We start from the raw sequence: 27,637 nt of genomic DNA on the forward strand, positions 1-27,637 counted from the left end.
TAAATAAAATGCTTTTTGAGGAAAATATATTACCATCCAAAGGTTATTCCATCATGAAATAAAGATTAGGTTTTTAATTACCGTATTTGCCGGCGTATAAGACGACTTTTTACCCCTTGAAAATCTTCTCAAAAGTCGGGGGTCATCTTATACGCCATCTTATTCCAACGGAAGGGACACTAACTACATGGGTGGGCAGGGGCTGCTTTCTTACCTGGCTCCGGTCCCACGACGATCCGGTCCAGGAAGTGCGGCTGCTCCTTCAGTTCGGCCACTGGATGTTCGCGTGGCTGCTTGGCTCCGCCTCCTCACTAGTGATTGGCCGCCAGAACTGTAGCTCAGGAAAGGCACACAGGCGGCCAATCACCGGCGAGGGGGTGGAGCTGAGCGGCCCCGCGAAAATCGAGTGCAGGAGCAGCAGGTAAGTGTTCAGTGTAGAGGTGCTGCTGCAACCACATATGCTGGCTGCAGCAGCACCATACTAGCACAGGGTCAGCAAGTGTAATTGGTGTCAGTGGGAGGAATAGTGCCCCATCATTGGTGTCACTGATACCAATGATGGAGCACTATTCCTGCCACTGACACCAACGATGGGGCACTATTCCTCCCACTGACACCAACGATGGGGCACTATTCCCCCCCCCCCACTGACACCAACGATGGGGCACTATTCCCCCCCCCCCCCCCCACTGACAGCAATGATGGGGCTTTATTCCACCCCCCACTGACACCAATGATGGGACACCATTCCTCCCACTGACACCAATGATGGGACACCATTCCTCCCACTGACACCAATGTTGGGACACTATTCCTCCCACTGACACCAATGATGGGGCACTATTCCCCCCACTGATACTAATGATGGTGCACTATTCCTGCCACTGATACCAATGATGGGGCACCTATTCCCCCCACTGATACCAATGATGGGGCACCTATTCCCCCCACTGATACCAATGATGGGGCCCTATTCCCCCCACTGATACCAATGATGGGGCACCTATTCCCCCCACTGATACTAATGATGGGGCACTATTCCTGCCACTAATGCCAATGATGGGACACTATTCCTGCCACTAATACCAATGATGGGGCACTATTCCTCCCACTGACACCGATGATGGGGCACTATTCCCCCCACTGATACTAATGATGGGGCACTATTCCTGCCACTGATACCAATGATGGGGCACTATTCCTGCCACTGATACCAATGATGGGGCACTATTCCTGCCACTGATACCAATGATGGGGCACTATTCCTGCCACTGATACCAATGATGGGGCACCTATTCCCCCCACTGATACTAATGATGGGGCACTATTCCTGCCACTGATACCAATGATGGGGCACCTATTCCCCCCACTGATACTAATGATGGGGCACTATTCCTGCCACTAATGCCAATGATGGGACACTATTCCTGCCACTAATACCAATGATGGGGCACTATTCCTCCCACTGACACCGATGATGGGGCACTATTCCTCCCACTGGTGTGCATTGGAAGAGGGGTAGTCTTATACGGCGAGTATAGCCCAAACACTACATTTTAGCAGGAAAAGTAGGGGGTCGTCTTATACGCCCAGTCGTCTTATACGCCGGAAAATACGGTATGTAGAATAAGGTTGTATATGTTTAATTTGTTTGGTAAATAAATTCCATTAATCCATTCACAATGTCATGCTCTTCCAGAGGTTTTTGTAAGATTATTGGGCAGTTTCTCTGCCTACAAGATATTATCACAGATGCTTGGTTTACTTTTGCAGTTCTCAAAACTGAATTTGACTCAGCAGAGATCACATGCTTCTTCTTCACAGCAAAAATGTTATAACATGAACAGAGTTAAGAAAAAGACCTTAATCCTAACTTCTACAAACCTATGAATACAGAACCAACCCCTTCAGTGCTAAGTTTAAAAAAGTTCAGTGAATAGAATAGAAACAATATTTTTCTGATTGTTTGGAGTGGAATAGATCTGCACAAGAAGAAAGTGAAACAAAGTGTGAGGAGGAAGGGGCTGATAGTCTAAGTTTCTTAAAATATGTATATTTTGTTTAGCCAAATTAGTTAACAAACATGGATGTTTAAGCAAATAACATATGCTGTAATGTTATTGTTTCAGATGAATAAATCTATTTAAATTGTTATTATTAAGATAATGATTATTTTTCTCCTTCCTAAGTACAACAGAAAAGTTGTCCATATATGAATGATTAACCTATTAAACTGGGGATAAAAAAACTAATATGAAAAGTTGTTCTAAAAATCTTCATCTACTTGCATATTAAAGTTATACCAGCAAGAATTAGTCTTTATGTAGAAAACTAGGATTTAAATCAAGCCTTACTTACTAGTGATTTAAATCAGTTTGATTTAAATCAAATCCACCCTGACTAAAATAATTGCATTTCCATGCTCTGTGTACTGGGAGACCAGATATAGTGAATGCAGGGTCCTGGGTTTAGTAACACTTTAACTCAGTGCGTCTTACATGCACAAGAGCCTTGATAGTTCACTCTTTGCCATACAATTCAATTGTTACACAGCTATATTGAGTTTAACAATTAGACTTCCATCGCATTGGACATTTGCAAAGCGCTCCACAAAATGATCCTCAGAAACCTAGAATTCAGTGTTAATTTTTCATACCTACTGTTATACTTGCAGACTACTTCAAATAATTTGTAACTTTATTTATGAAAATTCAACCCCAAAAAGCTCTCATCAATGAGCCCTTACTTTGGTTTTGTGAAAGAATTATATTGTGTGTGTCGGGTCATAAGGTGACCTCTAGTGTGTTGCTCATCATCTGCTATTACACATATAGTAGTCGAGTCATGCTCTTACCTTCAGCCATGGGTGATTAAGTGCCTCGTAGACTGTTATTCTTTCAGCAGGGTCCAGCATAAGCATGCGGCGCACCAGGTCTTTGGCACTTTCAGATATATGGCTCCATTGTCTGGGATTCATCTAAATGATTGGATAAAAAAGAACCTGCTTAAAGCCCAATAAAATCTAAGTAACCCCCTACCCTTAAATGTTAAACAGTATGATACAGTGTGCCAGGTTTATCTTATTAAATGACCTCCCTTTTTGACAGCCAGCACCTGACAGTTCACATAGCACTCAAAGTGGTTTCTGATCAGATCGAACAGTGATCAGATGCATGCTAGAGGATTCATGGATAACAACGAAAGCCTTTAGCCTGCAGATGAACACTGCGGTTGATTTGTTAAAGGAACATATACTGTGTACTGCAAATGCAGTTGCTCCAGAGCTTAGTAAATGAGGTAAAGCTTCATTTTGCAAAGAATACCCAATCACATGCAAGGAAAAAACTGCATTTTTGCTTGCACATGTTTGGATGATAGAAATCAGCAGAGCTTCCCCTCAGATCTAGAGCAACTGCACTTGAAGTGCTTTCAAGTGCACAGACTATTTGCTTTTAGTAAATCAACCCAACTGTGTTCACCTATGGTATCATTTATTTAATAGTGTAACTGTCAGATAGAGTTGCATTATTTAAAAAAATTAAAAATAGGAGGAGGAGATTTTTTAATAACACAACAAATTCCTCAGTTGTCATTAATTGACACACGGGTTGATTTACTAAACTGAACAGTGCAAAGTCTGGTGCAGCTGTGCAGGGTATCCAATCTGCTTCTAACTTCAGTTTGTTCAATTAAGCTTTGACAAAAAAACCTGGAAGCTGATTGATTTTCAGGCAGAGCTGCACCGAATTTTACACTGTCCAGTTTTAGTAAATCAACCCCATAATGACCCTTAGAAATCTAAGCATCATTGATCTCAAGAAAGATTTATAGGACCACTATCAAGAAAATGTTTGTATTTTGATAACTAAGCAGAATAAATATCTAATGCCAGATTTTACTATTTTCATTTTTTTATTTCATGTGCCTTAATGTATAATGCCCCCTTACATAGGCAGGCAAAGCTGTCCGCCAAAAATTACATTGAAGGGGTTGAAACAATTTATAACACTGTTAGGGGGGACTTGTGGGTTTTTTTTTTTTTTTTGCTCTCTCTTTATAGAAGAGTTCAAACCAGTGATTAAAAAGTGATCATTATAAGCAGTCTTGGCAATGTTGGGCAAGATTCCCACTGATTCAGTCTGTGTGGTAATGCACATGTGTAAATGTGATTTTACATATAGTTTCTTTTTTACACTAAACTGCAACAGAAAGGTGTGAACTGACCACATAGGACAGAAATGGATTTCTACTTATAATGTATTTTCATGTAGAAAATTGCACGGGCTTTGTAGCAAAATTGGATGAGTATAAATAGGCCCCTAAAGTTTATCCAACCCCTGGCACAGTCACTTTAGCCGGTCAGCATGTGATAAAAGGGGAATTTGTATACTGAATACTATCAATTTATGTTCTGAATATACTGGGGGGAATTTATTAAGACTGGAGCAGACAATCTGCAGCAGTTGTGCAAGGCAACCAGTGAGTTTTTATCTTCAGCTTGTTTAGTTAAAGTGGTTATAAAGGCTGAAGGTTTTTCTCCATGCAGTCTATAAGACTGAACCATGCTCTGGGTGTTCTTATAAACACACAGGGGTTTATTTACTAAAGCTGGAGAGTCCAAAATCAGACTCCCTTCTGCATAGAAACCAATCAGCTTCCAGGTTTCATTGCCAAAGCTTCATTGAACAAGCTGAGGTTAGAAGCTGATTGGTTTCTATGCAGAAGGGAGTCTGATTTTGGACTCTCCAGCTTTAGTAAATAAACCCCACAGAGTCAGCTTGGGAGCGAGCACGCATGATTGCCCCCCAGAGCTGGCAGCTAGCTGTAGGGGGCACTCAGCAAGGGGGAAGGGCCAGAAAAATCAGCAGGGGATCGGGAAGAGGAGGATTGGGGCTGCTCTGTGCAAGACTATTGCAGAGAGCAGGTAAGCATGTGTTTGTTATTTTAAAGAAAAAATAAATGAGCCTTTAGAACCACTTTAGGCTTTGGAAATGAAATAGAAGAGATAGATAGAAGCTGACAGCTTCCATACACAGTTGCTTCAGTTTTTATAAATCCCCATCAATGTACAGTATATGGTTATAGAAAACACTTTTTTTTGCAATATTTAATCTTCAAGCATTCACCAACTACAGCCCCCAACCTACCCCCTTTCAGAACTAATCACTCAACTTGGTTTCAAAGTGACAGCCTCAAATATTTACATCCTGCCCAGTGTAAAATGTAATTATATAGAGCTGGTGGGACCTGTACACCCTGCCTCCCCCCAACCATTTGGTTGAATGAAGCTATATACGAATTCTTGATATACAGCCCATTCAACCCTACTGTGACACAGTGGAAAGGAAAAGTCATCAATGACCAAAAGCAGTTGGGGGGAGCTAAAGCTTACTTTAGCACAGAGATTTTAGAAAAAAATGTAAAGATACAACTTTCCTAAAAATAAAAATGTAACTTATGCAGCATATCAGTCTTTAGATGAGGTGGCTGCTTCAATTTTCTTTTATCTCCTGATTATCCTCCAAATACAAAAAGTCCAGTTTGTTTGTGCCTACACTCATTTCTCCACTGCAGAGTCATGGCTGTCACATACTATAGGTGGGACTTTGACATGTCTGCCTTTGTTCATTTTCATTCAGTAGACTGATGGGACTAGTAGTTTACCAAAGAGGCTAATACAACCAGAACATCATGGACTAGTAAACTGCAATAATTCTACATTCAATTTTAATACAAGATAATGAAAATTAATGCTGCCACATTTTAAGTTTAGATACACTGTTATTACCTTTACAACTACCATTATACAGCTGTACAGATTACGTTCTGCAGCCGAAGCTGACGTTTTACAAGTTTATATGCAGAAAACAAACTGTCAGTTACTATGAACTAAGACAGGAGCTAAAACATACATAGATGCACTATAGCTAAACTATCATTGTAATATGAATACAACACATCCTAAATTTGAAATGAAGAAAAATACTTATTTGCATTAATTTGCATGACCGGTTATTAGTCTTAACACAACAAAGAGAACTACTAAGATGCCAACTTTAGCAGTACGCACTGGAAAATTATAAAACTGATATCACAATTTGCTACCTGAATAATACAATATTGTAAAGATGTTAACTTCGTTGTAAGCTCAACTTCCACCCTGGGCCTAATCAATAAGTCTCCAATCTCAACCACTTTCATTAATTAGTGCATTAATTAGTGATGACTGCAAATATTCATTCTTGTTCAGCAGATGATTACATTCTGCATTAGTAAGTGAAATCCAGTGTTGATTGCACAAGAATTGGGATCACATCTGCTTCCTCTCCATATGACTTGCATCCTGCTGATGTAAGCAGCAGACAGCTCACAAATAACCCCTGCACTTTTACTGGTCACTAGCATTTCCGCAATTCAAAGTTCTCATCCTGGTAAACCTTTGGATCTACATTCAATCCTTGTGTACACTAGATAATAAAAGGACCTCACAGATGTCAAAGCATCAATATTGCTAGTGCTGTAAAGCATACATGTAAGAGAACTGACTGCACTCTCAAAATATCAAGGACATTAACTTTTTTGAACCCAAACTTATGATCTATAATTCTATACAAAAACAATTTAAAGAAATATTTACTGATTTTTAAATGCACTAAAAAAGTGAAAAAGGAAAAAAAGGTACAATTGATTAAAGGTTATATCCACGCAAAACGAAATCCTTGAATTTCAGTGTGCAAGGATGGGTTGAATCACGGTTCAAATCCCAACCACCGCACCACCTGCCTGGAGTTTGCATGATCACCCCGTGGCTGCATCGGTTTCCTCTGGGTACTCTGGTTTCCTCGCACACTCCAAAGACATGCTGGTAGGTTAATTGGATCCTGTCTAAATTGTCCCTAGTATATGTATATATGAATGTGAGTTAGGGACCTTAGATTGTACACCCCTTGAGGATTAGGGATTGATGTGATAGTACAATAAATACATAAATTGACGGCGCTATATAAGTACCTGAAAATAAATAAAGTAGTTCTGTAACTCAATAACAGTTGAGCAGACCTGGGAACACTGCAAAACAGGGGTGTTGCAGACATTTTGGGTTTTTATGCATTGCTGTTGGTTTAATTGCTGTCAGATTTGTAAGGAATTTTGGGGGGTTCAGGAACACCATTATTGAGATTCTGAATTGCATCCCAAGCAGTCTACTGCTGTGTTTTAACCCTTTCACTCCTTTGTTCAATCATTGGGAAAACATCTCTTGCTGAGTGCCCTAAGTCCATCCTTATACAGCAATTTCCCAGGCTATTCTTTTTAAAAATAATTGTTTGCTGTCACTGCAGTACCACCTGTTTGAAGGCTGGCATGGTGAAATGTATTGCAAAGGTTGAAGGGAGCAGAGAGCTGGAAGTAGTTGGAATGGTGAAAGGAGGGGCAGAGGTGGATGGGCTTGTACCTCTGGAAGGATTTGCAGGGATGGGAGGAGTTACAATGATTGAAGGGAGCAGAGCAGGGGTGTGGGGGGTTGCAGATTTTAGCTGTAATAGAAGGGAGGCAGAAAAGAGCAGTGTTGGATGAGAAGTTCAGAGGTTATCAGTAGTAGACAAGGAGGAGCAGAGGTGAGCAGTGGACAAAGGGGGCAGTGGTGATCAGTGGACAAGGGGGTGCAGAGATAAGTAGTCAACATCACCAGACAGGAAGTGAGGAAAAATCTGCAACAGGAAAAAAAACATAATTTAAAAATATATATATATATATATATATATATATATTTTTGCTTTTGAAAGTTAAGGGAATGCTCCAATAGTAAATCTGGTAAAACAATGACACCAGGAGAAAATGTGAGGACAAATCTCCGAATAGCAGTACAAAAATAAACCTGACTAGGAAAATTTGGAAGGACATACACTTTCAAATACTTGTGTTGATGTTTACAAAGATCAGTCATAAATTTAGAACCCCCCCAACTAACATTGAGTAGGTCCCACTTTTACCACCAAAACAACCCTGACCCAACAAGACATGGACACCAATAGACCACTGAAGGTATGCTGTGGGTATCTGGCACGAAGCTGTCAGTAGCAGATCCTTTAAGTCTTGTAAGTTGCAAGGTGGGCCTCCATGGATCGGACTTGTTTTTCCAGTACATCCCACAGATCCTCCATTGGACTAAGATCTGGAGACTTTAGAGGCCATGTCAACAGCTCAAACTTTTTGTTGTGCTCCCCAAACCATTCTTTAACCATTTTTGCAGTGTGGCAGGATTCATTATCCTGCTGAAAGGGAATACTATTTCCATGAAGGGGTGTACTTGGTCAGCAACAATAGTTAGGTACGTGGTACACGTCAAGTAGCATCCATGAATGGCAGGACCCAAGGTTTCTCAGAACATTATCTAAAGCATTGCACTTTTTTTTTTTTTTTACATAGCTCCAAGCCTCTGCCTGCTTGCCTTCTTCCCATACGGCATTCTGGTGCTATCTCTTCCCCAGGTAAGCGACGCACATGCACCCGGCCATCCACATCATGTAAAAGAAAACAATTCATCAGACCAGGCCACCTTCTTCCATTGCTCTGTGGTCCAGTTCTGATGCTTACTTGCCCATTGTAGACACTTTTGTCTGCAGCTACACAGCCGCCCATTATTAATGCTTTAAACACATCGATTTCAGGGACAACGTATTCACTTGCTGCCTAATATATCCCTCCGAGTTTCAGATGCCATAGTAATAAGTTAATGTTATTTACTTAACATTTGATTGAAATTTAGCAGTTCTGCAAAGAAGAGTGGGCAAAAAATGCAAAGTCTTGATGTGCAAAGTTAGAAGAGACATATCCCAACAGACTAAAGGCTGTAATTAAAGCAAAAGGTGGTTCAACAAATATATTGACACGAGGGAGCGATACCTTTTCCAACTCAATGATTCTGTGTTTGATTTTTTTTTTCTGACATGCTGGTGTTATATCTTTCACTTGGATGTTATAAGTTGCACTGAGTAAACAAAGCTGGACAAAACAAAAACTGTGTGTCTTCATTTCAGGCTGCAAAGCAACAAAATGTGAATTTAAAGGGGGGCAATTCTTTTCTATGCCCACTGCGTGTGTGTATATAATATACTGTATATATACACATATACATACATACACACACACATACAGTATCTCACAGAAGTGAGTCCACCCCTCACATTTTTGTAAATATTTTTATATCTTTTCATGTGACAACGCTGAAGAAATGGCACTTTGCTACAATGTAAAGTAGTGAGTGTACAGCTTGTATAACAGTGTAAATTTGCTGTCCCCTCAAAATAACTCAAAACACAGCCATTAATGTCTAAACTGCCGGCAACAAAAGTGAGTACACCCCTAAGTGAAAATGTCCAAATTGGGCCCACTTAGCCTTTTTCCCTCCCCGGTGTCATGTGACTCGTTAAGTGTTACAAGGTCTCAGGTGTGAATGGGGAGCAGGTATGTTAAATTTGGTGTTATCGCTCTCACTCACTCATACTGGTCACTGGAAGTTCAACATGGCACCTCATGGCAAAGAACTCTCTGAGGATCTGAAAAAAAAGAATTGTTGCTCTACATAAAGATGGCCTAGGCTATAAGAAGATTGCCAAGACCCTGAAACTGAGCTGCAGCATGGTGGCCAAAACCATACAGCAGTTTAACAGGACAGGTTCCACTCGGAATAGGCCTTGCCATGGTCGACCAAAGAAGTTGAGTGCACGTGCTCAGTATCATATCCAGAGGGTTGTCTTTGGGAAATAGAAGTATGAGTGCTGCCAGCATTGCTGAAAAGGTTGAAGGGGTGGAGGGGTCAGCCTGTCAGTGCTCACTGCATCAAACTGATCTGCATGGCAGTTGTCCCAGATGGAAGCCTCTTCTAAAGATAGTGCACAAGAAAGCCCACAAACAGTTTGCTGAAGACAAGCAGACTAAGGACATGGATTACTGGAACCATGTCCTGTGGTCTGATGAGACCAAGATAAACTTATTTGGTTCAGATGTTGTCAAGTGTGTGTGGCGGCAACCAGGTGAAGAGTACAAAGACAAGTGTATCTTGCCTACAATCAAGCATGGTGGTGGGAGTGTCATGGTCTGGAGCTGCATGAGTGCTGCCGGCACTGGGGAGCTACAGTTCATTGAGGGAACCATGAATGCCAACATGTACTGTGACATACTGAAGCAGAGCATGATCCCAACCCTTCGGAGACTGGGCCACAGGGTAATATTCCAACATGATAACGACCCCAAACACACCTCCAAGGCGACCACTGCCTTGCTAAAGTAGCTGAGGGTAAAGGTGATGGACTGGCCAAGCATGTCTCCAGACCTAAACCCTACTGAACATCTGTGGGGCATCCTCAAACGGAACCTCAAACGGAAGGTGGAGGAGCCAAGGTCACTAACATTTACCAGCTCCGTGATGTCATCGTGGAAGAGGCATCCAGTGGGAAACTGAGAAGCTCTGGTGAACTCCATGCCCAAGAGGGTTAAGGCAGTGCTGGAAAATAATTGTGGCCACACAAAATAATTACACTTTTTTTCCCAATTTGGACATTTTCACTTAGGGGTGGACTCACTTTTGTTGCCAGCGGTTTAGATATTAATGGCTGTGTGTTGAGTTATTTTGAGGGGACAGCAAATTTACAGTTATACAAGCTGTACACTCACTACTTTACATTGTAACAAAGTGTCATTTCTTCAGTGTTGTCACATGAAAAGACATCATAAAAGATTTACAAAAATGTGAACACTATAAGGAATGAAAAAAAAGAGAACAAAATAGTTACCGAACATGGTGTTGGACCACCTTCGGCATCCAGGATGGTCTGAATTCTCCTGGAAATTGACAAACATAAGTCTTAGATGGTGGATAATGAATCTAATAACACTCTTCATGCAAGAATCGTTCCAGTTCTTGCAGAGTTGCCGGAGGCAGAAAATGAGCCTGAACCTTGTTCTCCAAAATTGACCATAGTGGCTCTATGATATTGAGATCCAACAACTGTGGCGCCCAAGGAAGGTGCTAGACTTCATATGCATGTTCATCAAACCACGATTTGACAACACCAGCTGTGTGAATCAGAGCATTAGCTTAGTAAATCGAGCTGTCTTCGGGAAACAATGTCTGCAGTATTTGGTGCACATGGTTGGTGAAAAATGTACATAGTTGCAGGCAGTGACTCTACCTTTTAAGGTGATGATGGAGCCTGCAGAATACCAAGATATGGCTTCCCAAACCATGATTGAACCACCACGCTTTACCATTGGCACAAGATAGTCCTGGTCATAAGCTCGGTATGATATTTGCCACACGTAAACATGTCCGGTGGTTAGGAACAGTGTGAAGCTCGATTCTTCAGACCAAATTTACAGTCTTCCATTCATCAATAGTCCACGATTTATGGGTGTTGCACCACTCTCTCCTGTTCTGAGTCCTAAAATTGGTCACTAGTTGTTTGCAGCTTGCCTTTATTTTGTTTATGGAGTTACCTCCGTATGGTTTTTGTGGATACGGGCTTTAGAAGACCGAGATTGAGCTCTGCAGTCACTTTTGCAGCAGTTTTCTTATTCCGGGTCATAATCCTACACAATGTCCTTTTGTCTCTTATGGTCAATTGACGACCACGCTTATGCTTATCAGAGAACATTTTCCCAGAAACTGTATATGCCATAATAACCTTTGACACTGTACCTCGCTACACTGCAAATAAATTGGCAACTTCAGCTAGGGTTTTTTTTTTCCCCAAACACCATATATTCCTACTATCACCAGAGGTTATTCTATGAATAAAAGACACACTTTCATCATGAGTACTTCCTTTCCACCTAGTTTATGATTCAACTTGTTAGTAAGAAAACAGAAATATTAGGATGGGGTGGATTTAAAAAATCTCATTCACATGTAATCAAACCATAAAACTAACTTTCTCTGCATGCTTGTAGTAAATAGTTAACACGGCCAGGCAGCATTACATGTCATGCAGTGCAATAAAATGATTCCCCAGGAGCTAATCTATTTCTTCAGACATCTCTTGACTCTCCTCTGGGTATCTGTTATACCAGCAGGGAAAGAGCTTTAAAGTACAATGGGAAACAAAGCAAACAAGCTTTTTTTCATGTCCAATTAAAATCATTGTGCTCTGTTAAGAGAAGCATTTCCATATGTTAAACGTAATGTCCACCCTAGCCCCTACGTGAACTGTTGAAATCTACTACAAAAACAAATTAGCTTTGCATGTAACAATATTTTTCATATACTTCTTAAAGTGGAGTTCCAGTTGATTTAAAAGAAAAAAAGAAATGTCAGAAGCTACAAAAACTGTAGTTGCTGACTTTTAAAATAAAGACACTTACCTGTCCCACGATCCAGCGGTGTCCTCATCATAACTGGTTTCACCTGTCATCTTCTCTCCCTGGCGCCGTCATCTTCAGTGTGGGTACCCAGCTGTGATAGTTTGCGCTTTGTGAATGGTCCTGTAGTCTTCTGGGACCTGTCACATGTCCCAGAAGACTTCGGGGAGGGGGACAACTTCTGCTTCCGATCGCCTTAGGCGGTCACAGCAGAAGTGGGAGCGGGTGCCTGTCAAATTTGAGTACCCGCTACCCAAAGGTGCCAATCCTTAACGGGGAGCGGGGACAATGCTTTAAAGTGGAACGTCCCCTTTTGGGTGGAGCTCAGCTTTAAATATCTTGAATTTATCTCATGCCAATATGTGAATTCAAACATTACTGAAGGAAAGAGTGCAGTGCCCAATGATGCAAGATACAGATTAGAGCATGCTTGACAGCCCTACATTCTGCTACTACAGTGTGCACAGTTGTAAAATACAGCAGAGGTCAGCACTGAGGCACAACAACAAGTACAAGACACAGATCTGCAGATTGTGACTCTGATTCACTGTGCAAATGAATTCGGTCTCTAGGTTTCATCAAAGTAAAAAAAAAAAGCATAAACCTGTCTTTATGCACAAAGCACTTAATGAATTAAACATGTTGTGATGAAAGGAACAGTGAAATTAAAAACAAAGTTCACTTATTGTTACGCGCGCCCCCCCCCTTACTCTTACCACAACAAGATATTTGGGTCGGGATGTAAACAAAATGTAGGAAACTGCAGCCATAAGAACAAGTTAAAGTGGTTCTAAACCTAAACCGTTTTTTACCTTAATGCATTCCCTGCATTAAGGTATAAACGTCACCTACCTGTCCTAAATGCCCCCCACCCCTGAAAAAATAACTTACCTGAGTTCTCTATCGATCCAGCCCTGTGCCCAGGATGCAGCTTTTCTCTCCCTTCTTTCTGCTCTCACAGGCTACACTGGGAGCAGCAGGAGCCATTGGTTCCAGCTGCTGTCAGTCAAATCCTTTGAGGATGGAGCAGGGAGTCTGGCCAAGATTTGCTGTGTGTATCAATGGAGGCACACAGCTTGGATCAGGAGCTCAACCACACAGGTGCCCTCTCAGCACATGGCTTGCTATGGGGTAGTCAGAAGAAAGGAGAGGACAGTGCTGGCGGGGGACAACCAAAGAAGAGGTAAGGGACCACTATGCAATATCGTTGTACACAGCAGGCAACTATAACCACCTTTTAATTTCAATTTTAAGAAATAGCCTTTACAACCACTTTAATAAGCATCTGTGGTAGGTGGTATAAATTAAGTAAGGGGAGGTGGGTAAAAAGGATAACCACACCTTGTTAAAACTGCAATTATCCTTTGATGCAACATTTCTTTAACAATTTATAGGCAATGAACTCTGCTGTACTTTCCTGTATACCAAATATCAAACATTTAAAGAAGGGCTTCTTGCCAACTATCAAAAGAGGTACAAACTACCCTTATGGGACCACTGAGCAAAAAAAAAACAAAAAAACACTGAATTGTGCAAATCAGTACTTTAAAAGTACTGTGTGCGTGGGAAATTCTCCCTTTCGTCTGCAGCCCAATCCCCGTTTGCTGCACCCCAACCACACATCTAAACGAAACCTTACATTGTCAACCATTTCAGTATGAGTATACTATAAGATGCAAGTCTGTGGTTTACATTTTTTTTTCTTCAGGTCTACTTGGCTATGACTATCTGAAGAGGCAGCGTGGTTAAACATAACAAAAAAAACCCTCCAATATAAAATAGTAAGCTTCCTGAGTTCTACAGTATAATTAGGGTTGTGTTATGTGCTTTTTTTCCTACTGGTCAGAGGGTCTTTGAATCCATAGTATTTTTAATAGTATAGTACCATTACAAAGTGACCCTAAAGGAGAAGCATAGGATTATTAAAAAAAAAAAAAATACATACATGCATGCATCTTTGCTGTAGCAACTGTTTGACACTACAGCTCTCCCACAACAGCTGTGAGATCGAGAAATGAACTATCAAGACCGCTGATCACACAGTCGCCACTTGCCTCCTCCAATGCTCACTACTGGCATGGCTAGCTCCAGCTCTTAGCTACAAACGTAAATTGGATTTACCCATCAATTAAGCAGTTAGGTGGATCCTGACAATATTGTTGGGATCCTTCCCAAACCTGGTGAGGCTTTGCCCCCATCAGCTGACAGCAGGTAATAACCTAAAATAAGCTAACTCGGGTTCACAGGAGAACAAAAGTAAATGTACTTCTGTGACCCTCAAGAGAAGTAAAACCAAAAAAAACTTTGGCCATTAGTCTCATTTAATCATAACATCTTGGAGGTCTGATGAAAACTGTATTTTATAAAATCTGGAAAAATCAATTACAACTAATGTTTCTGAAATCAACTTACCTTATATTTGCCTTTAATAATGCCTTCAAACAACCTTTCCTTCGTGCCATAAAAAGGCAAACAGCCACTTAATAGGATAAAAAGAATCACACCACATCCCCACACATCTACAGGCTTCCCATAAGGTTCTCTTTTTACTACTTCTGGAGCCATAAAATGTGGTGTTCCTACACGACCTGAAAAAAAAGATGGGGAAATATATTAGTTTTCAATAATATGAAGCTTAGCACAATGTTTTGAACATACCTATTTTGCTTCAGATTTAAATTATCATAAATATAACATAATGTGCCTCCATATGCAAGCAGCTACAATCTGACAGCCTTGCAGGTACATGTCCCCAAACGGACAGCTGTCAAATTGGGACCAATGGCTGTGTGAGTGCAGCTGCAGCATCCCAACAGACATGAATAAATGTATATGCGGATGCATAGAACACCTGTGTATCCTGTGAAGCAAACATGGCCCTTTCCATGGATGTACACTTAAAGTGTTACCCTGCATTCATTATATCTGGTCTCCCACAGTACATAGAACATGGAAATGCAATTATTTTATCAAATATAAACTGTTAAATTCCTTTTCTCATCAGCAGTTAGAGCAGTCTTGTGACTTCTAACAGTGTCCGGCAGAACACTGGTTAGAGCTTGTAAGAATTTTCATTCTCCACTATGAGGCTGGAGGACTCCTGACCCTCTGTCTGGACAGTGCTGATCGGTTCTGTGCTGATCACATACATTGTCCCAAGAAAGAAAAATAATAATAATAATAATACACACCAAACTGAGCATGTGTAGCTGGTCGTGCGTGCTGACATTACAGATGGTCACGCCCTGACGCGTTTTGTCATATCCGACTTCTGAGGGCAACACCTTCAGAGGAAGTCGATATGACAAAACACGTCAGTGCATGACCATCTGTGACATCAACACACGCGCCGGGACCACATGGTGAGAGCACGTGATCGTTTAAGATCTCAGTTACCAGTGTGCGGTTAAACTGTCACTAGCTGCTGTGAGCGGAGGCCATTTTATTGGAAGTATAATACACAATGTACATTACCATGTTACTCAATGTGAGTGATTTTCTTAAGGGGGGTTTTCTATGGCAATAAATTATAGTTTTTACGGTATCACTCTATGTGGCTGTTTTATTTTGCCAACAAATGGAATTGATATTTCCCAATTTGAATGAGGAGGAGATCGGAGTATGAGATACTAATAATCTATTGATTGGAGGTCCTTTTGGGTTGCTGGCTGATTATCAAGTTTGAGATTTCACAACCATTCATTATTAAGGAAATTGATTGAATTCCTACTAATTCTCCACTGCTGGTTACTCACCAGCTTCTGGTGAGTGTTGAATCCAATGGGGTGTTAATCACTGCAGGATCACATGGATGGTGGATCACTTTGTCTTAAAGAGACACTTACCACTGGAATGATTTGAACTTTTCACATTATAATTTTATTATTTTTTTTTGGTGGAAGTTTTTTTCCTTTCTTTTATCCTTCTACATTAATTGGACATTATGTTTTGACATGGCGCTGTTTGTGTGTACTTTTTTAGTCATTGCTTATAGACTTTTAGAAATGTTTGCATATTTATGAAAAAGGAAAAAAAAATAAAATCACATTGGCATAAGTATTTAGACCCTTTGCAACAACACTCGAAAATTAGCACAGGTGCCTCCCACTTCTCATCATTGTTACTGAGATGTTTCTACACCTTGACTGGAGTCCACCTGTGGTAAATTAAATTGATTGGGCATAACTTGAAAAGGCACACACCTCTCTATAAGGCTAGGTTCTCACATCTATGAAGGTTGTGTTTGAGCCGTTTCTGCATTGTGTTTTTGCAGGTTTTTTTTTTTCATTTTTTAAAAATTTTCTTGCTGCTAGGCAGATTTAAAATGCAAAACTCATCACAGACGTGACAAAAGCACACAAAAAAAACCCCACAATACATTTTCTCCAGCGTTTCCATTGAAGTCTATAGAACCAAAAACGCAACTTTTTGCATTCAAAAAGTCCCTGACCCTTTCCAAAAAACGCACCGGTTGAAAACGCACAGATGTAAACATGTCCCATAGGAAATCATGTTAAATGGATTGTATTGCGTTTCTGCAAAATGCTGCAGAAAACGCTTTGGTGTGAACCTGGAGTTAAAGGCATCACATTTGACAATACATACTGTATCAGAGTAAAAGCTATGAGGTCAAAGGAACTGCCTGGAGAACTCAAGAGACAGGATTATTGCAAGGCACAGATCTGGGGAAGGCTACAAAACAAATTCTGCTGCACTGAAGGTTCCCAAGAGCACAGTGACTGCCATAATTCTCAAATAGAAGTTTGACACAACCAGGGCTCTTCCAAGAGCTGGTCACCCCGTCGATCAGAGCAATCGGGGAAGAAACGCTTTAGTAAGAGAGGTAACCAAGAACCCAATGGTCACTCTCACTGAGCTGCAGAGATCCTGTGTGGAGACAGGACAAAGTTCCAGGACAACCAATCAATGCAGCTCTGCACTGATCTGGGCTTTATGGCAGAATGGCTGCGCCTATCCTCTGTGCAAAACGCATGAAAGCCTGCTTGGAGTTTGCAAAAAAGCACCTGAAGGACTCTCAGACTGAGAATCTGATCAAACCAACAGTAAAATGTTCAGCCTCAAATCTAAACGTTATGTCTGGAGGAAACCAGGTACCATTCACCACCTGCCCAACACCATCCCAACAATAAAGCATGGTGCTGGCAGCATCATGCCGTAGGGGTGTTTTTCAGCAGCAGGGACTGGGAGACTGGTCAAAGTTGAGGGAAGTCTGAATGGAGCAAAGTACAGCTATATACTTGTTGGGCTGAAGATTCACCTTCCAACATGATAATGATCCTAAGAACACAGCCAAGACAACACAAGAGTGGCTTAGGGACAACTCTGTGAATGCCCTAGTGTGGCCCAGCCAGAGCCCCGACTTGAACATCTCTGGAGACCTGAAAATGACTGTCCACCAACAGTGCCCATCCAACCTGACTGAGCTTGAGAGGATTTGCAAAGAATGGCAGAAACTCCCACAATCCAGGTGTGCAAAGCTTGTTGCATCATACCCAAAAAGACTTGAGGCTGTAATTGCTGCCAAAAGTGCTTCAATAAAAAGAATATTACATTTTTTTTTCATTTTAATAAATTCACTGACATTTTTAAAATTGTTTTCACTGTTAGTATAGGGTACTCTCAGTGCAGATTAATAAGAAAAAAATGAATTTGAACAACTGTAGTATCAGGCTGCAACATAAGATTGAAAAAGGGAAGGGGGTTTGAATACTTTATGAATGCACTATATATAGTAGAAAAAAAGCCCTCTTGGAAGTAGTCCTTTTGAGAAGCTAGAAATATACAGGCTTTTGCTCTTACTATCAAGATAAATTGACCAGAATTTCTAACTTGAGTACAAAGACTACAGGAGCCTACCACACTGCAAAGTATTTAATTTGTTCAAGTCAGTAGTATGTAGAATGCAGAGGTCAGTAGTAACGCAGCGTTAAGTGGGTAGTAGTACCTAATGTAGCGTTCATGGGTCAGTAGAACGTAATGCAGAGTTCAGAGGTCAGTATTATGTAATGCAGAGTTCAGAGGTCCGCAATCTTTACTGCACAGTGTAATTGCTATATACCTGTTGTAATTAAGGAAAACACTGGCTTTGATCCTTATCTATGACATGTCTGAAGCTCACTCAATCACCTCTCCACTCATATCTTCCGCAAGCCCTACACAGGAAGAGGAAAGGCACCCTTCACTCCTTGTTTGTGTGGATGGAGGAACCTGTTAGCTTTATTTGAGCTAAAAAAAAGAAAAAAACTACCCGTCTATAGCAAGTTTTAGCAGTGCAGAGCTCTGCTTTTCCTTCTAAAAGGAGAGTCTGCAGTTTAGATGGACTGGTGTGGGGTGAGTGTGGTCAGGAGCTAGTGGCACAGCAGGGTTGCAAGCTACCTGTCACATGACCATGATTGTTGTTTTACTAACCCCTAGGTCTAGTAGCACATACAGAGCACGCAAACCAAGAAAATTGCTAGAGCAACTTTTTTTTTTTGGCAGAAAGGGCATGCAAAAACTTTTCTGCTCTATCACCTAGCAATTGTTTTATTTTCAGACTTATATTCTGCAACTTGTAAAGTCTCTTTCACATGGCTATTCAGGATCAGGTCCGTCTGTCCACTTTTCAGCCAGATCTGAACAGAAAGTTCAAAAAGCCTTACGGACAAGTGGGTTTAAACAAACTTGTGTCCATTTACACCCCGCCTACCTCTGAGTTCTTCCCAGGGAAAAAAAAAATGGACTGCATCTTTTTTCGTTTTTGTGGTCAGGATCAGAGACACTCTGATGTAAAAAGCCATTCATACTAAGCCATCTGTAGAGCAAACATGGGTCCACTGGCCAGAATCTAACAGGCATGGGTGTCAGTTTGCAGGGGATCAACTCACAGATCGCCAACTGAGTGGAGCAGAGTCTGCTGTGTGAAAGGGGCCTGACGCTTTGAGCAAGTACTGTATTTCTCTGCATACATTAAAGGACTATCACACCCAAAAGTGACATACGGATAGGAATCTGGTGGGCTGAGTCACTCCCTGGCATTTTGCATGACTTGAAAACTTAAATGCTATGTTTATCTTTACAGAAAAAGTAATAAATGTTCAGATTTTTGCAGAAAAAAAGGTACATTTATAATTTCATTTTTGCAGGAGCCTGGAAAGCATTCAAACACATGACCAGTAGATTACGGGTGCAATGTGGGCTCCTGCAGACATGTCCTCCAGCTTTCAGCTTGTTCCTCTGTACAGACTTTCCGTTTGAAAGCCAGAATATATGTCAGTGGACTACAAGATCGCTGGGCAGTCCATTAAAACTACAGTCCATTGAAACTACAAGTCTGTCTGTCGTGGTGGCAGATGGTACTTGTAGTTTATTCATTCAGCACTTTCTGTTCAAATCTCCATTAATAAAAAAAAAAGTAAACAAAATCAAACCAGTGTGAGTGGAAACATCTCATAATGGCAAAAAAAGTGTTTGCACACACACCTAGGACCTCAAGAACAAGCACGTCAACTAGCCTCCTAGAGATGCAGATACCTCAGTTTAAAAATAAAATAAATAAATAAAAATGTAATCAAAGCACAGCGGTATGCTTTACAAATGTGTTTATTGCTCTTTATGGCTTGGGGACTCGAAAGAGTGTTATTAAAATGAATGAGTAAGAAAAAGAAAGCCAGTAGTAAAGCAGTGGCGTATGAACAGAATGAATTCCATATGAAACCACAGGCTTCACACTAAGCCCTGCATTTTCAGAATGGGCAGTAAAATGAAGGCAGCATTATGAAGTAACCTTGCAGAATATAACAAAACAGATAACCAGATCTGTTCTCCATTGCAAATCAGCCCAGAGTGGGCTGAAAAATATAGGAACTTCAAATTCAGAGGAAACATGGGAGCCTAATGCCTGGTACATATGGTCATTCTTTTTCCGCTCAAAAACTGAGAGTTAGCTATACTAACACTAAGAGATCGCTGTACTATGTTAATTACGGGCGTTACAGGAAGACATACTGGACCATCGTTTGGAGAATTCTCCTATAAAACAGAAACATCTAGAAGTCTAGCACCACTCATACAATCTCCACACAGGCTAGAAACAAGTTTAACTCACCATCATCTGCCAAAAATTTGGATTTTTGCAGATGAAATGACCATTTAAAGCCCTACTTGATCCAATACTTTTTTTTTGCCATTTTGGGCAAGGTTTGAATCTGCTGTTGGGATCACCATTGGAGATCAGCCCTCACTTCCGTTCAGGACAGGAAGTGATGAAAAATCTTTTTAGTGGGGATACAAAATGCAAACATAGGAAAGGTTAGATTCTTTGTCAGATTATTATTATGGTGTGTGTTCTTGCCTAAGTGCTAACTGCTCGCTTAACTTTTTTGTCCTGCTGTCACAGGCACAGAAAAATGAGGGGTTAAATCTCTCCAAAGGAGTCAACAGACCACAATATATACTTGACAGAAGACTTGCAGAACTGTACAAAATGTATGCAGTTGCATGAAAAACTTGCTTATCTTTCAATGCACACACAAAACCTACACAATAGTATTTTAATAAATCAATGAAAATGAGTGAGCGCTTTAAAGGACGAGCAGCTGAAACACATAGGACAACCAAAAGAGTTCCTCACATAAATGTAAATAAAAGTGCAGCGCTAGAAAATAACAAAAAATCAAAAATCAACGCACATAAAGTCAATAAAAATAAGTCCACAAAAAAGGGGGAGGGGGGGAGGGAGGGGAAAGGCCCTAGGCCAAAAAAAAGTCTCAAAAAAGAAGGACGACTTCAAATGCCCATACACACTGATCAGAGGTGTATGCACTGTGGTAGAGATGGAGTTGAAGATGTAGTCAGGGAACAGAGGTAGATGTAATCCCCGGATCAATGAAGATCCCCAGATCAAGGAAGCACACGTTCCACAAGACAGCAAGGAAGCAGTCACAGCTCCACCAAAGAATACCACCACTCCTTCACTTCATATCAGCGGCATCTAGGAGGAGTTACTCCTCATGAAAAGAAAAGCCCATGGTAAGATATAATAAAAAGCATTTAATGAAATAAAACAGGATGCATCCAGAGTAAATATATGAAAATGCACACCGCTAGCAAATAAACATGAAAGCTAGCAGTGAAGGCGGAACAAGACTAACCGTCCTGTCAGATGTAGTGGCCGCCGGAGCTCCCCAGTGCTCCGACGGCGTGGCGTCAAGGCGTGCGCAGGTTCCTCCTTACGCGTTACGTGCCAAGCACATCCTCAGAGGAAAGAACCGGTGTACGCCGTGGCGTGCAAATCAGAGCTAAAAAGACCAAAAGGCGCATGCGCAGTAGCCAGGCGCCATTTTGTCGTAGCTCTCAGAAGTCTGTGTGTCAATCCGGAATTAACAGGAGAGACAACAGATACTACAGCGATAAGACAGATATATATTTAGTACAAAGAGATATGTCATATCATTAGTGAATGATGGAACAAGTGAAAGGGGAAAAATATAATGCAACCAAGGACAATATCATGAAAACTTGCCGGGTTAAAAGATGCAATAGCGTCGTAGTCATATGCCAATACACTCATAGTTCCAATAGGAACAAAGATGAGTTTATTATGCTTGTACTATAATAAACGGTAAAACGAAAAAATTATATCAAAGGATCAGAAATTCATAAAAGATCCCTCTAAAAAGGAGCAAAAAAAGGAGCAAAAAAAGGGGGGATCATACATGAAGAGTAATTAAGGAAAAAGTAATAAGTAATAATAATTGCAATAATCATGACATGGGCCAGTGACTACATATACCACAACAAAATTATACATAGTGTGAACCATAATCACATAAAACAGAGAATTACATAAAAAACATAAGATGGGAAAAAAGGCGTGACCCCTTTGTGTTCAGCTATTGTCAATAAAGCAGTTTACGTCAAGTTCGACGTTAAGGCCACGTGGATATAAAGTATCTAGCTGACAGATGTACCTAGTCTCTAACTGCGAAACAGCCCGGGTTTTATGAGTGCCCCTCCAATGGGGGACAACAATGTCGATTCCAGTGAATTTCAAAAGGGAGGGATCTCTCCCATGCTGGCGTCTAAAATGTAGTGAGAGAGAATGGTCTTTAAAGCCCTTTCTAATATTATTGATATGCTCTCTGAGCCGATCACGTAGCCTTCTTGTGGTGCGGCCTACATACTGCTTGGAGCAGGGGCATTCAAGCAAGTATACTACATGCTTGCTATTACAACATATAAATTTGTCAATGTCATAGGTATTATTAGAACTGGACCGGAAAGCAGTAATTTTCTTTTTCCTAATGCCATCCACTTTGCAAGCTATGCATTTATTGCACGGATAGAAACCTTTAAAGTTAAACAGTGCTAGTGGTTTAGTAGGGGGATTAATCACATTGGGAGATATAATATCTCTCAAAGTAGACGGCTTACGGAAAATAACCTCTGGTGAGTGAGGTAAGATTTTGCTAAGGATGGGGTCAGCTCTCAGAATTTGCCAATTCTTCTTAATGATGTGACGGATAGATCTATGTTGGATGGAGAAGGTGGTGATGAAGGGGCATACTAAATTCTTGGGGGATTTAGGGTTAGATGTAAGAAGTTGTTCCCTTCCCATATCTGCAACCATATTAATGGTGCCATCAAGCGTGGATGTATTATAGCCTTTTTCAATGAATCTATCCTTCAGAATTAAAGCTTGTGAATGATAATCCTTCAGGTCGGTACAATTCCTCCTGATCCTCTGGAACTGGCTTTTAGGGATGTTAGAAAGCCAGTTTGGATGGTGACAGCTATCAAGAGGAATATAACTATTCCGATCGGAAGGTTTGAAGTAAGATTTGGTGACAATCCTACCTCCAACGTTCATAAGAACTAGATCCAGATAATTGACTTCCATCATACTATAGGTGTATGTTAAATTGATGTTACTAGTATTGTGATTCAGTGTCCCAAAAAAGTTAATAAGAGATTGTTCACTGCCATTCCATAATAGCAGGACGTCATCAATATACCTCTTATAGAAGGATAATTCAGGCCACTCCCTAGCATAAATGACCTCCTCCTCCCAGTATGACATAAAGAGGTTAGCGAGGCTGGGGGCAAACTTAGCCCCCATAGCCACACCTTTAATCTGCAGATAAAAATTACCATTGAACCACATATAGTTCTTTTTCATAGCAAAATCCAACAGTTCAAGGATAAAACCCGTATGTGGTGTAGTTAGGGAGCTATGATTTTTTAAATAATATTCAACTGCCTGCAACCCTTCGTGGTGGCTAATACTACTGTACAGAGCTTCCACATCTGCAGTAACCAAGTAAGTGGTGGTGTAAGTGGCCACATCTTGTATAGTGTTTAATACTTGCTTGGTATCCTTTAAGTAGGATGGTGTAAGAGCAACTATAGGTTGGAGGAAATGATCTATGTAAGCTCCAATCTTGGAGCACAAGGAATTGATCCCACTTACAATAGGCCTTCCTGGAGGGTGTACAGCATCCTTATGTACCTTGGGTAAAATGTACAAAATAGGTAATTTGGGTACTTTCGGACATAGAAAAGCCTTTTCTTTCTGGTTAATGATCTTGTTATCAAACCCTGAATTGATGATGCTCTTGAGAGATTTCTTATAATTTGAAATAGGGTTTGTGTTCAAAGGTAGGTAAGTGGTGGTGTCATTCAGAATTTTGTACACCTCATCCACATAATATTGCTTATCCAGAATGACTACACCCCCACCCTTATCCGCTGGGCGGATAACCAAATCTTTCTTCTCCAAGAGAGAGCTCATAGCCTTTCTACTTGAAAAGTCAGTGTGGTATTTTTTGGTGGGAAGACTGTTCAAATCCCTAAGAACCTGCTCACGGAAAAGACCCACTGCAGAGTTGGCTTGGGGTGGTGGATTGAAGGTGGAAGCATTGCTCAAATTAGAGTGACTGGATGCGACAGGTTCCCTGCTAATGGGGTTAGAGAGGAAATATCTCTTGATGGACAGTTTCCTAGAAAATTTGTGAACATCTATGAAAGCTTCAAATTTGTTAAGGTATCTGGTAGGGGCAAACTTGAGACCTTTGTCAAGTAGTTTGATCTCATCCCCAGTGAGATCAACTTTACTGAGATTAAAAATTCCATTGCCTTTTAATATTTCCTCTTTTTGGGGGTATACATGCGTTCTCCTTCCTCCTCTTTTCCCTCTTTGTTTCTTTTTGTCCCCTGACCAGTCCCTAAAAAATGCGCAGGTTGTGGAGCATGAGGGTAATAATTCTGGGGTCCCTGTGGCATAAGGGGAACTGCATTATTAAGAGGAGGTGGATAGGACCCGTTGGATGGTCTAGAAGGACCAGCATTCCTAGGCGTTCCTGATTGTTGGTAATGGTGATTGGGGTAATAATTCCCCTTAGAAGGAGGACCGCCATGGTGATTAGATCTGTAGGGGCTATTATAATTATTAGATTGGGGTGGGCCTCTATAGTGACCCTGTCTAGGTGGAGCATCCTGATAGTCTCTGTAATGAGAGCCAGGATAAGCTTGCTGATGGGGCATAGAGTGACCCTGTGGGTGCCATCTCGAGTCCCTGGGGCCTATGTTGGATTCAGGTATGTATGATAATGGTTCAAACCTATTCTGGGTAGGTATAAATGGAACTAGAGGTGCAACCCAAGGTTGGTTAAACCTCTTTTTAGCCCGCTTATGTTTAGGGGGTTGTGAGTAAGGTGGCTGTACTGGTACAGAAGGTGTAGGAATAGGTGGCAACTCCTCGGGAGACAGTTGCCACTTAAATACCAATTTAGAGTTATAGTCATTGCTGTCACGAATATACTTTTTCTTTTTCTTAACTCTTTGTTCGTTATCGATATCCTCTAAATGTTTTTTGAGTTTATTGGATTCTAATGTGTAGTCTTCCGTACTCATAAATGGTACCAATTTATCTTTAACCAGACTGATCTCATTATCCAAAAGTCTCAATTTTTTCTTCTTTCTAGTTAGTAGAAATTTTAACAACTCAATACCAACCGAGTTAAAAAATTGGTACCACTCTGAAAGGGTGACAGAATCGTCCGCATCAGGTGGGATGCTCCATCTGAGAGCTCTAGGTACCATCTGTTCTTTGATGTACCTCTCTAAGAAGGAGACATCCCATATGGTTTTAAGTTCAGAGGTAGTGAGATTATTTAAATGTAGAAAAATGCCCTTAAGGTCATTGGATTCATGAGAGAGTGTGTATATGTCATCCGAGATCGCCATCCTAGAGGCTCTGATATCAAATATATCTCCCATGATTCGATAGAATAGAAAAAGCTGCTACAAACTATATAATGGTAAATAAACGTATAAATCAATGAAAATGAGTGAGCGCTTTAAAGGACGAGCAGCTGAAACACATAGGACAACCAAAAGAGTTCCTCACATAAATGTAAATAAAAGTGCAGCGCTAGAAAATAACAAAAAATCAAAAATCAACGCACATAAAGTCAATAAAAATAAGTCCACAAAAAAGGGGGAGGGGGGGAGGGAGGGGAAAGGCCCTAGGCCAAAAAAAAGTCTCAAAAAAGAAGGACGACTTCAAATGCCCATACACACTGATCAGAGGTGTATGCACTGTGGTAGAGATGGAGTTGAAGATGTAGTCAGGGAACAGAGGTAGATGTAATCCCCGGATCAATGAAGATCCCCAGATCAAGGAAGCACACGTTCCACAAGACAGCAAGGAAGCAGTCACAGCTCCACCAAAGAATACCACCACTCCTTCACTTCATATCAGCGGCATCTAGGAGGAGATACTCCTCATGAAAAGAAAAGCCCATGGTAAGATATAATAAAAAGCATTTAATGAAATAAAACAGGATGCATCCAGAGTAAATATATGAAAATGCACACCGCTAGCAAATAAACATGAAAGCTAGCAGTGAAGGCGGAACAAGACTAACCGTCCTGTCAGATGTAGTGGCCGCCGGAGCTCCCCAGTGCTCCGACGGCGTGGCGTCAAGGCGTGCGCAGGTTCCTCCTTACGCGTTACGTGCCAAGCACATCCTCAGAGGAAAGAACCGGTGTACGCCGTGGCGTGCAAATCAGAGCTAAAAAGACCAAAAGGCGCATGCGCAGTAGCCAGGCGCCATTTTGTCGTAGCTCTCAGAAGTCTGTGTGTCAATCCGGAATTAACAGGAGAGACAACAGATACTACAGCGATAAGACAGATATATATTTAGTACAAAGAGATATGTCATATCATTAGTGAATGATGGAACAAGTGAAAGGGGAAAAATATAATGCAACCAAGGACAATATCATGAAAACTTGCCGGGTTAAAAGACGCAATAGCGTCGTAGTCATATGCCAATACACTCATAGTTCCAATAGGAACAAAGATGAGTTTATTATGCTTGTACTATAATAAACGGTAAAACGAAAAAATTATATCAAAGGATCAGAAATTCATAAAAGATCCCTCTAAAAAGGAGCAAAAAAAGGAGCAAAAATAGGGGGGATCATACATGAAGAGTAATTAAGGAAAAAGTAATAAGTAATAATAATTGCAATAATCATGACATGGGCCAGTGACTACATATACCACAACAAAATTATACATAGTGTGAACCATAATCACATAAAACAGAGAATTACATAAAAAACATAAGATGGGAAAAAAGGCGTGACCCCTTTGTGTTCAGCTATTGTCAATAAAGCAGTTTACGTCAAGTTCGACGTTAAGGCCACGTGGATATAAAGTATCTAGCTGACAGATGTACCTAGTCTCTAACTGCGAAACAGCCCGGGTTTTATGAGTGCCCCTCCAATGGGGGACAACAATGTCGATTCCAGTGAATTTCAAAAGGGAGGGATCTCTCCCATGCTGGCGTCTAAAATGTAGTGAGAGAGAATGGTCTTTAAAGCCCTTTCTAATATTATTGATATGCTCTCTGAGCCGATCACGTAGCCTTCTTGTGGTGCGGCCTACATACTGCTTGGAGCAGGGGCATTCAAGCAAGTATACTACATGCTTGCTATTACAACATATAAATTTGTCAATGTCATAGGTATTATTAGAACTGGACCGGAAAGCAGTAATTTTCTTTTTCCTAATGCCATCCACTTTGCAAGCTATGCATTTATTGCACGGATAGAAACCTTTAAAGTTAAACAGTGCTAGTGGTTTAGTAGGGGGATTAATCACATTGGGAGATATAATATCTCTCAAAGTAGACGGCTTACGGAAAATAACCTCTGGTGAGTGAGGTAAGATTTTGCTAAGGATGGGGTCAGCTCTCAGAATTTGCCAATT

General features: G+C 40.9%; 1 protein-coding gene across 9 annotated transcripts in view; it reads right to left on the reverse strand.

Moving 5' to 3' along the window:
- CASK (calcium/calmodulin dependent serine protein kinase) overlaps nt 1–27,637 on the reverse strand; it is a 325,007-nt gene that overhangs the window by 217,777 nt on the left and 79,593 nt on the right. For all 9 annotated transcript variants that reach the window (XM_089673937.1, XM_089673942.1, XM_089673939.1 and 6 more), the window contains exons 5-6: nt 14,770–14,945; nt 2,855–2,977 (exon numbers count right to left, since the gene is read on the reverse strand). In XM_089673937.1, coding sequence (XP_089530063.1) covers nt 2,855–2,977; nt 14,770–14,945 — 299 coding nt within the window. The remainder of the gene's footprint in view (nt 1–2,854; nt 2,978–14,769; nt 14,946–27,637) is intronic.

The sequence above is a fragment of the Staurois parvus genome, unplaced genomic scaffold (assembly GCF_062004578.1).
Source record: "Staurois parvus isolate SC_StPar_1 unplaced genomic scaffold, SC_StPar_1.0 ptg000145l, whole genome shotgun sequence".
Taxonomy (NCBI): Eukaryota; Metazoa; Chordata; class Amphibia; order Anura; family Ranidae; genus Staurois; species Staurois parvus.